Raw genomic sequence first — 11798 nt, forward strand, 5'->3', positions numbered from 1 at the left:
GCAGTTTCTGACCCAAAGCAGTACAGTATGGGCGCATAGACTGTATAAAACAGTATATGTGCGTTGAAATTGGTCAATGGTTGTCAAACGTATGTTGCCTTCAGGTGCTCCAGCTAAACTACTACGTCCAAGATGAAAAGTTTACTAATATAGCTAGCGAAGCTCGACAGAGGCAACAGGTGATCAAGTTTATAGTCTAAATGCAAATTTTAAGGATAAAGTAGATAGACAATAGACAATGCTGTACTATTTTCTAGATTATACACATATGTATGAAAACTATTGTTTTCTCTGCCAATCACATTTTCACTGAGATTCTGTCTCCCAAATCAGTGAAGATTTAGTTTATCAAAGTATTGTATGGTGGAAATAAGTTATGTTAAGTACTGTTTTACCTACATATATCATGGTTGAAGCTCACTTTCCTACTGGAACATTAAATATAATTTACTTGAGCAGATAGTGAATAAAAAGCAAGATAATAAGGGAGTCAGTTTGTAACACAATTCAAATTCAAATTCTTTCCTAAACAGTGATGTGCTTGTGGAGGGGCAAGCTTGGACAAGCGAAGCGGTTTACACACCTATAACCTGCCACAATGTTACAGTAGCTCTGATAATTCAAATATTTGGCTGTGTGGTTTGCCATCCGCGACACTGGATTCATTTAGTGACTGAAAACAGCTGATTAGCAAAGCAGACTACATGCTTTTGGCAAAATCCCCTAAGTCATTGGTTCCCAAATGGGGGTGTAGTGAAGTAGGGAGTACGTGGGGAAAAAATAATTCATACAAGAGAGACGGGGTGAGGGGTGCATAGCTGAAGGTTTAAAGTCTGAATTGGTAGGGGACTGTAAAAAGTTTAGGAAACATTGCCCTAAAACAATGATAAACTCTTTATGTAACAAATACTATACTATATCAAAATATGATTTGAAGAGTGATCTTGCTGAGAAAACAGATGATGGCGGCGAAGTTTAAACTCGTACTGGGAAATAAACCAGGTGCCGTGTGCAAAGAAAACATTTTGTGTACATGAAAGGTTTCTGTTGTCTTTACCGTGGGCAATAGGTAATTAAGGTTGTATCCAAAACACACCTGAATTAAATACTCAAGTAAATATTGAAAAAAAGTCATATTTTAGAAGAACTCACTACAGGTGACAGGTTTCATAACATGAAAAATATACATCCGTATTTTTGTCTTTGTACATTAGGCAAAACTGCCATACTTCAGTGAGCAGAGTAATTGTGAGATCGTGGATCAGGGGAAAAAACGACAAAACAAAATGGGCACACATACTGTATACACAAACACTCAAACATTCGCAAACAAAATCCCAGAAATATTCAGCAAAAAAAAAAAAAAAAAAATACAATAAATCATGCATAGCAATTCCTACCAAAGACAACACAGAAAAGAGAGGCTGTTAAAATAGATTATTGGAGAAGAGGACCTCAAATTGGATCAGGATATCAAAACTTAACATGTGTACACTTCATACAAGGGGCGTTATTGCTACACCAAATTGTTGTAATACGCTAATTATACAGACTCCTTGTGTACTGGCTATTAAATACATAGGTGGTACTCCTTTTTTTTCAACATTTTTGAACACTTGTTCAATGCAGGGTGAAGTGGCCAAGCATTTTATTAGGAGGCACTTTCGAAAAAAGATTAACAAAATTGAGCATGCACACATATGAAGGGGTATGTTGCCTTTCTTCAGTGGAGTGAGCAGGATGGTTAAGACTTATAACGGATAAAGAAAACCAAAATCATACAGGTACACTTATGAAGTTGAGTTTTGAGAGTGTTAAAGAACAGCTGCGTATTCTAATATGGCGGTATTCCCTCCATCAGTCACGTCATTCATCTCGCTTGAACCAATCAAGCTCTTCACAGGTGACTTTCCTCCAACAGCATCACAATTCTCTTTATATTTAAGACCTGTTCAAACAATCTAAAGAGAACTAATGCATGCTGGAGTTGAGAGAGGAAAAATGGACACAGAATCTATCTCAACCAGCACTATTCATTTGGTCTAAGTGTCTTGATGGATGGAAGGAGCTTATATATTATCCGGTTTAGTCTGTGCTATATACACGTCTTTACAATATCTTCCTGAATGTTGAAGCAGTTCATAGACTTGAAAAATGTTTTATCATCTTCTGGGTATTGTTGTTGTTGTTTTTTGAGTTGGCACTTGCTTGGCATTTTTTTTTTTTTTCTGTCAGCCTTGGTAGTCACTGTTATGTTCTATTGCAGCCTACAGTAGCCAGTCTGTTCGTGCCAAAACAAAAGGAGGACTAGCCTGGCGACAGGGTGGAAGAGTGCAGGAAACAGTGCCATGTTGATTTTCAATTGGAGACCTGTGGGAAAGCACACAAGAAATAACCGAAACAAAATTGTTATGAAGCACCTAGACCAATCACACAAGCCATAAGATGAACAAACCGGCACAGTGTAAGACGACTACTTTAACTGATACAAGACTGGCCAGTTACATTTCCTGACACTGAGGCCGGCGGCTCGCCAGCCAAAAGTTGTAAGGGTGGTTTTTCCGCTCACAGGCGCTAGGGGGAAGCTAGATGACCACCATTCAACCCGAAAAAAGTCATAACCATTCTAATTACTCCAAAGCTGTTCAGTTAAGGTAAATTAAGCTAAAAAAAAAAAAAAAATACACTGAATAGTTCCCCTTTTAAACAGTGCAAAAGAAGTGTTAGCTGAACTTAATGGTAATTGCAATGTTAGTTTATGGTGCAAGAGAGGCAGAAGGGGTAGATTTAAGTTTAAAACACAGGTAATAAATCTTTACGTGCAACAATTCAATCACGTTGGAAAAACAACACTGTGTTTATTAGGCACACCTGGGCTGGGTATTGTTAAAAAAAAATGTTCGATACAGATACCTTGAATTTGCTAGCTGTTCCTGAATGATCCTTTTTTCGATACCAATTTCTAAAAAATCAATTTTAACAAAAATAAATTACATCAAGGTGCAAATCCTTTTTGTTTTCAGCTTCACACACACACACACACACACACACACACACACACACACACACACACACACACACACACACACACACACACACACACACACACACACACACACACACACACACACACACACACACACACACACACACACACACACACACACACGTAACGTGTTTTTCCTGCATGCATCTACAACGTGTAACATTAGCAGCCAATCACAAGTATTGTTAGATCTTGGTAAGCGCATGCTGCATGCTTATTGGCTGGCTGACGAGATTTACTCCTTAGGTACTTCAAATTTAGTATTGAATGACAACGCATTTTTCGATACTCGTTACTATGGAGGCGATTTGGGTGGTGCCTACAAGTATCACAGTTTGGTACCCAGCCCTAGGCACACCTAGCTAAATCCAATGCAGTATGTAGCAGTCCTGCAATCAATGCTACCTTTATAGGATTGACTGCAGGACTTTTTTGGTGCTGTCTAACTGTATTGTGTTATACAGAGAGGTGTTTCTATTATTTTGTCCATCCCATTTATATTAATGAAGGTAGGCTAACACATAGTCATCACTCTGTGTGATGCAATACAATTCAACAGCACTAAGCCACAAACAACATCCTCCAAAATGGCCGTAACGTTAACTCAACAGGATTGTTGCATTTGTTTTAGCTAGGTGTACCAAATAAACATGGCAACGAAGTGGAGTTTACGTTTGAACTACAAGATATTTTTATTTAAAATGTCCCTGATGCAAAAGGCAGCCATCTTTGAACAGCTGAAGTTAGTGGTGATTGGTGAACCAAAGGTTTTAAAAAAAGCATTAAAGTCAAGAATACTTGCCCTGAAAACATGAAGCTAGATCCTTGCCAAATATCACTCAAACGCAGTCTCTTGGCTTTTTCGTACACAGCGGGCAACTTTCCTTTTGAATGCGCCGTGTCTGTCCTCCCTCCACTCTTTCTGCAGACGAAAAAAGGTAAAAACAATTGAATTGATTCATTTTTATATCTTGCTTATCTCCCTTTTTCAATTTCATCATTATAATTTTGTATACTTATTCAAAATTAGAATTAATTTGTTCATTTATTACTTATGTAATTTGTCATACGTGGACTATTTAAGGCCATCCAAAAACATAAATGAGCTAATTCTTGGATGTTACATAATGTTGTGGTTTGAAAAGTACAAACATCAAGGGATGAGATGACCATTAGATAGTTTTTTTGTTTCAAATAGAAAAGCACATTTGCTTGATCCAGATACCATTTCTAATCAACATTTTTCAACAAAGAAACTTACTGCAGCATCCACATTGGCTGGTGAGTCACCATTTGGGTCTGCCAGCATAGAGATAACACTAATCATGATGGTTTCCACTGTGTGGATAGGCAGCCAGCGCTCTTCAGGTTTCTCATAGCCGTACTTGTCCTCCCCAGGCTCGTGCAAAATAGAAATACATACATCTCCATTCCTGTCAACTGGAAGAAAGAAAAAAAAACATGTACAATATAATTTATGAAGCAGAAAATGCCTTGTTATACAGTAATGATGTTTAAGTATTTAATACACATTTATTTATATGACATTTAGACAATCTGCTGACAAACTGAATAATGATATTGTTTATAGACAGTGCCCATGACAAATATCTGCCTTCACTTTGAGTCAAGGCACCTTTGGTAGCAGTTACAGCCTTGAGTCTACAGTATTCGGATAGGTCTATCAGCCTTGCACACCTGAACAGTCCAATTCCTTCCCATTCTTCCTTGCAACGCTAATCAAGTTCTGTTCAATGGCGCTGCAACAGGGAGCGAACAGCTATTTTTAAGTCCTACCACTAAGGCACTGGATGGACATCTAGATTTTGACTTGGCCACTCCAGGACATTATTCTTTTTTTTAAGTCCATTTCCACATAACGTAATTTATTTGAATTGTATTAACTTCATACAGCTTAAAAAAAGAAAAGAAAAGGAAAATAGCATTAGCATCGCAGTATAACACAAATTCAGAAAATTCTATTTTAAAGTCAACGTGCAAAAACGCAAAGGATGCACGCTTTTTCATAGCACTGTTGATGCTAAATTAATAATGGTCAAATGCATTTAATAGTAAACACACTATAACAACCTGTAACACATTACTATTTTATAAGGAATAGTGACTAAAATATAATTTATATCAAACTTTAAGCTACTCATTTCAGTAACATTATCCGTTATAACAATTGTTTGAAGTTCCTCTGACTGTTATTTTAATTTGAATAAAGAAAGCTAAAGATTATGAACTAATGCAATGAAAAGGTACGTAATGTGCTTTAAGTTGAACTCTCATATAATTGTTTGGGAATATTTCTTCTTATTAACACATCGCAAAAGGGAAAATCCTCAAGATTTCTAAAATGGAACACAAGGATATATTTATATCTTTGAGAGAGATGTAACCTCCACTTCCTCAAACAGGTCTTACTACAAACAAAAGCAAAGATCATTCACAGTGAGCTACACATGTACCTACCATTAGGGTGCCAAATATCTGTGATAAATTTCATTTTAGGTGGCCTGAGAGGGTAGTCTTTGGGAAATGTCAGATGAGCTTTAAACACACCACCTTCACTGTGAACAAAAAAAAAAAGAGACCAAAGACAAAAATTAATATAATAGGTGAAAGTTTCAAAACATCCAAAGCAATAGAGGCAATAAGAACATAAGAATATAGCTCTCCTACTATATACTGTGTATAGGACCCTTTCACAGAGAGATTCCGCAATAGTGCCACAATTAAAGTCTGCCATTCTGCCGGCTCTGTTTATTCACACAGAACCAAGCAAAGGCACCATAAGGCTGCCCCAGTGTGTGAATTTACATAGCATGCCGGCATTCCAGGAGCAGAAGAGGTTAGACATGTTCTGTGTGTGTGTGTGTGTGTGTGTGTGTGTGTGTGTATGTGTGTATGTGTATGTGTATGTGTATGTGTGTGTGTGTGTGTGTGTGTGTGTGTGTGTGTGTGTGTGTGTGTGTGTGTGTGTGTGTGTAACACAACAGCTTCGCCACCTAGTGTGTGCGAGCCCATCCTCACCATTATTCAACTACACGAACCAGACCGGACCCACTAACCGCCAACTTTATGCATTACAGTAGCATCATTTTCAGTAGAGAGAAGGACATACGCGGTCTTGGCGCTGCAGCACCCGCACATTTGTGTTTGAGAGCGGGAGAAAGCGAGTGGAACAGAAGGTGGACTATTGTACACAATGTTTCTGTAAGTTATTAGTAACTTTGGCTAACCGGAAAGCTGCTTTGTCCCATCCTCAACAGGCTGTGTAAAAGGGGCTAGTGATAGACTTACTACAGTGTGTCTGGAGGCCCGATGATGAGGACTTCCCATCTGTAGAGATCGTTGTCCTCGATAAGGCCTGCTGAGAATCCTTCCACTGGGTTTTTGTTCAGCTCTAGATAGAAAAACAAATGCCAAAAACTAAAGTCAGTAGCCATTGTCTCATATCATAGTGCCTACAGTACGTTTACTAGACTGATGTTGGGCTTTTCTGAAGACTACTGAGACGACAAGATAAGTCTTGTCTTAGGAGGCCTTGCTTGGGGGGTGAATATAAGAAGCAGCTGAATGTTGCTGAAACTGCACACCACCCTAATAGTCCAGAGCCAACTCGTACTCCCATTTACTGGATAATCTCCAGATATAGTGTCTTTAAAAAGTATTCATACCCCTTGAACTTTTCCACATTTTGTCACGTTACAACCACAAATGTAAATGTATTTCATTGGGATTGTATGTGATAGACCAACACAAAGAGGCGCATAATTGTGAAGTGGAAGGAAAATGCTACATGGTTTTCAATATTTCTTTTTTTTTATTTTTTTACAAGTGTGGCGTGCACAAGTATTCAGCCCCCCTGAGTCAATACTTTGTAGAACCACCTTTTGCTGCAATTACAGCTGCAAGTCTTTTGGGGTATGTCTCTACTAGCTTTGCACATCTAGAGACTGACATTTTTGCCCATTCTTGTTTGCAAAGTAGCTCAAGCTCAGTCAGATTGGATGGAAATTGGATCTGTCAACAGCAATTTAAGTCTTGCCAGAGATTCCCAATTGGATTTAGGTCTGGACTTTGACTGGGCCATTCTAACATGAATATGCTTTGATCTAAACCATTCCATTGTAGCTCTGGCTGTATGTTTAGGGTCGTTGTCCTGCTGGAAGGTGAACCTCCACCCCAGTCTCAAGTCTTTTGCAGACTAACAGGTTTTCTTCTAAGATTGCCCTGTATTTAGCTCCATCCATCTTCCCATCAACTCTGACCAGTTTCCCTGTCCCTGCTGAAGAAAAGCATCCCCCACAGCATGATGCTGCCACCGCCATGTTTCACGGTGGGGATGGTGTGTTCTGGGTGATGTGCAGTGTTAGTTTTCCACCACACATAGCGTTTTGCATTTAGGCCAAAAACTTCAATTTTGGTCTCATCTGACCAGAGCACCTTCCTCCACGTTTGCTGTGTCCCCCACATGGCTTGTGGCAAAGTGCAAACAGGACTTCTTATGGCTTTCTTCTTGCCACTCTTCCATAAAGGCCCGTTTTGTGGAGTGCACAACTAATAGTTGTCCTGTGGACAGATTCTCCCACCTGAGCTGTAGATCTCTGCAGCTCCTCCAGAGTTACCATGGGCCTGTTGGCTGCTTCTCTAGTCAATGCTCTCCTTGCTCGGCCTGTCACTTTAAGTGGACGGCCATGTCTTGGTAGGTTTGCAGTTGTGCCATACTCTTTCCATTTTCGAATGACGGATTGAACAGTACTCCATGACATGTTCAAAGCCTGGGATATTTTTTTTATAACCGAACCCTGCTTTAAAACTTCTCCACAACTTTATCCCTGACCTGTCTGGTATGTTCCTTGGGCTTCATGATGCTGTTTGTTCACTAATGTTGACTCTAACAAACCTCTGGGGCCTTCACAGAACAGCTGTATTAATACTGAGATTAGATTACAAACAGGTGGACTCCATCTACTAATTAGGTGACTTCTGAAGGCAATTGGTTGCACTGGATTTTATTTAGGGCTATCAGAGCAAAGGGGGCGGAATACTTTTGCACGCCACACTTTTCAGTTTTTTTATATGTAAAAAAATTTGAAAACCATGTATCATTTTCCTTCCACTTCACAATTATGCGCCACTTTGTGTTGGTCTATCACATAAAATCCCAATGAAATACATTTACATTTGTGGTTGTAACGTGACAAAATGTGGAAAAGTTCAAGGGGTATGAATACTTTTTCAAGCCACTGTATACTGCACTTTGCAACTCCTAACTTTACAGCAAGATTTCAACTTGCATTATCGATTAAAAAATCAAATACTAAACCATAACCACTAATAAAGAATACTGATTATGCCCAAAATCAGAAATAATGTGAAAGGTCCATTTGTGGTGGTTTCAGGCAAAATGCTGGGAGTGAAAGTGTGATAGTCACTCTGATGTGATAGTTGGAAAACCTGTGGGTTTTGCACCGCTACCAAAGAGGCACATCCCCCTCCACACATTTTCTGTCACTTTAAGAAACTTATTTCACCACATTTCATCAAATTTGGTATGCAACATTTTTAGACACCAAAAAAAGTCATTAATTTTGCTGAAAATTCTTATAGAAAATGCCAATTGCCATAATTATTGAACATACACATGATCAACTGTAATCAAATGTAGATCACACGCACATACTAAATCAAAATGATCCTCCTTTTGGGGGATTTCACCAACAGTTGGCACTGCAGCTGCAATTTATATGGCCATAGCTCAGTGGTTATGAGTCTGATTTAATTTGAATTTTTTTTTATTTATTTATTTATTTATTTATTTATTTATTTATATATATATATATATATATATATATATATATATAAGAGAGAGAGAGAGATAGAGATAGAGAGAGAAAGGGGGTACAGTATTCTCTATGAGTGCTTTCTAGATATGTATTATTTCTCAGTTATTTAACACACTAACTTTACAGTCAGGTTTTAAAATAGCTGCCTCTGTGTTACGAGTCTAGTCTGACACTTTGAGGTTATTGCTTGATTACTTGAACAGCCTCTGCAACATATCCCCGTTTGTATAAGAAGGCAACTTAAACGTATGACATTAACGTTACCTCATTTCAATCAAATCCCACTCAAAAATATTAATTCCCCATCACTGTAAACAGAATAGCTGGAAAACTACAAAGGAGCACATTATGTCCCTGAGAGGTTGCTTGTGGAAAATACGATCTTAACCGAAACATGAAATGTAGCCAACATTGGTGCTAACGTTACAAACTCAAACGTCACATGATGTGTATTCGACTCACTGCTTTCGGAGAGGGGCTAATATTAGGGTTGCTAAATTTAATTCGGAGCTGACTCGGCAAAATTAGCGAATAACGTTAGAGATAATGCGATATTAACATTAGTTTGTTAGCTTAAAGAGGCTAACAACAGTGACAGCCGCTAGCTAGCTAACTGTAGCATAGAGATGTAACGGGCTGGCTAAATATGTTAATAATTCAATGTGGTTAGCAAGAAAATCTGGTCAACTAGCTAGTGAAACGTTACTTATATACGTGCATAAATAACATACACCACGTTGATCACATAACTATCAAACACCATGTCTAAAAATGGAAAACACCGCTGGTTATGCCGATTAAAATACATGTAAACACACACACATAGACTCGAGCCAGCTGGAGGCTAACGTTAGGCTAACTGCTTTTAGCAGCCCAATATAGAAAGTCGTTGGGACTTCTGACAGCGGCTTTCAACTGAAATCAGAATGGAGCGTCGAAAAACACATCTAAACGAGCTGGTCTCCCAACACACTGAAGGCGTTTGATTGTCAAGGCGTTTAATTCTCGAGAGGAATGTGTCTGTCAACATTCACTGCTATAACCTTAACGCAGGGACAGTAACGTTTTAGTGTTCAATAACAGTTTGAATCAAAGCTAACGGCAGCGTCCGCTCAAGTACCATCGTTAGCTAACGTTAGGCAGCCAGCATCAGTTAACACCAATTTTGATTACCTGCAAGCTGTCTCCTGAGTAACAGCACTGACTGAGGCTCTGTCATAGTTTAGCAAATGCAATGCAGCAATGTTCAATTGTAATATGTTGAGATAACAGCCTTAATTTATCGTTCACCAAACTGTACTTCGTCCCCTCTATTTTCCGTTTAGCATTCTCGTCATTCTTCTTCTTCGTCACCTTCTCCTGCTACTGCTGCAGGTTCTTCTTCGTCGTTGTGATTTTACAGCAGCCGGCATCCTGATTGTTGGATTACTGCCATCTCCCGGATATTTCTTCAAATTCAATCATCTTTTAGATTTGTTGCAACAATCATATCCCTCAAAAATAAAACAATAAAGTAAAATAAAATAAAGACCGTCTAACTTGTAAACGTCAATAGGTTTTCTTTCCTGTGAACGATTATTGACATTGTTAACCTTGGTGAGTGGGATTTCTCCTTAAATACGTCTAAAGTCTAGGGCCATTTCCCTTGTTTTAGTCACATTGACCTCCATGAAAGTGTCAAACACCATTTAAAGGTCCCATGATATGGTGCTCTTTGGATGGATATAAGGTCTATATAAATATAGACCTTAGTGGTCCCCTAATACTGTATCTGAAGTCTCTTTTATATAGACCTTAGTGGTCCCCTAATACTGTATCTGAAGTCTCTTTTATATAGGCCTTAGTGGTCCCCTAATACTGTATCTGAAGTCTCTTTTATATAGACCTTAGTGGTCCCCTAATACTGTATCTGAAGTCTCTTTTATATAGGCCTTAGTGGTCCCCTAATACTGTATCTGAAGTCTCTTTTATATAGGCCTTAGTGGTCCTCTAATACTGTATCTGAAGTCTCTTTTATATAGACCTTAGTGGTCCCCTAATACTGTATCTGAAGTCTCTTTTCTGAAATTCAGCCTTGGTGCAGAATTACAGCCACTAGAGATAGTCCCACAATGAGCTTTCCTTAGTATGTGCCATTTCTGTGTCTGTAGGTATTGAGGAGGAGAGGCGGGGAGCAGGATACCCAGGGCTCGGTTTACACCTATCACCATTTCTAGCCACTGGGGGACCATAGGCAGGCTGGGGGAACGCACATTAATGTTAAAAAACCTCATAAAGTGACATTTTCATGCCATGGGACCTTTAATTAAGCTCCTACCTCTTTCTTAAAACCACCCAATGATGAGTTGTCAGGCTTAAGGAGCCCCACCAAGGCTGTATAATATGCATACTTAGAAAAGATGTGAGTGGAGACTGATGCTCGACATTCATTGGTAGGTTATGCAGTACAGAGACAAAAGACAAAACAGCCTTGAGGGGGCCCTGCATTTATAAACATAGGGGAGGAAATGGCTTTGTTAAATTATATAAATTAAATATAGCCTAAGCAGTTCAAATAATTGGCAAAGACAGAAATATTAGCTTCATTCATGGTGTGCATTTTAGGTTTATAACCTGTACCGTTGATAATTTGTAGTACTTAGGCTTTAGTAAAAAGTCATGTTATGGCAATATAAAAGTTATAGTCACATTCCAATTAAATAATTATGTTAACAATTAAATAGGCCCTCCTGGGCTGGCTGGCTGCACATTTATTTTATTTTATTGTTTATTTACATAGGGACAGTGCATATGGACATCAGTACAAATAGGCCTACACAATGTAAATATGCTAGAGTTAGCACCATAGCTAATTTTCATCTATTGTCCTTAGGCAGATACATAAAAAGAAAAAC

At 38.6% G+C, this 11798-nt stretch overlaps 1 protein-coding gene across 1 annotated transcript; it reads right to left on the reverse strand.

Moving 5' to 3' along the window:
- Positions 1-1116: 1116 nt before the first annotated feature.
- On the reverse strand, positions 1117-10251 carry ube2g1a (ubiquitin-conjugating enzyme E2G 1a (UBC7 homolog, yeast)). The gene is made up of 6 exons (XM_039778344.1): positions 10078-10251; positions 6356-6458; positions 5525-5622; positions 4308-4486; positions 3849-3968; positions 1117-2370 (listed from the first exon to the last, which is right to left on the reverse strand). Exons 1-5 carry the CDS (start codon positions 10121-10123, stop codon positions 3882-3884), a joined length of 513 nt encoding a protein of 170 aa, XP_039634278.1. The 5' UTR covers positions 10124-10251; the 3' UTR covers positions 1117-2370; positions 3849-3881.
- Between the last annotated feature and the right edge of the window lie 1547 nt (positions 10252-11798).

This window comes from Perca fluviatilis, chromosome 16 (assembly GCF_010015445.1).
Source record: "Perca fluviatilis chromosome 16, GENO_Pfluv_1.0, whole genome shotgun sequence".
NCBI classification, from domain to species: Eukaryota; Metazoa; Chordata; class Actinopteri; order Perciformes; family Percidae; genus Perca; species Perca fluviatilis.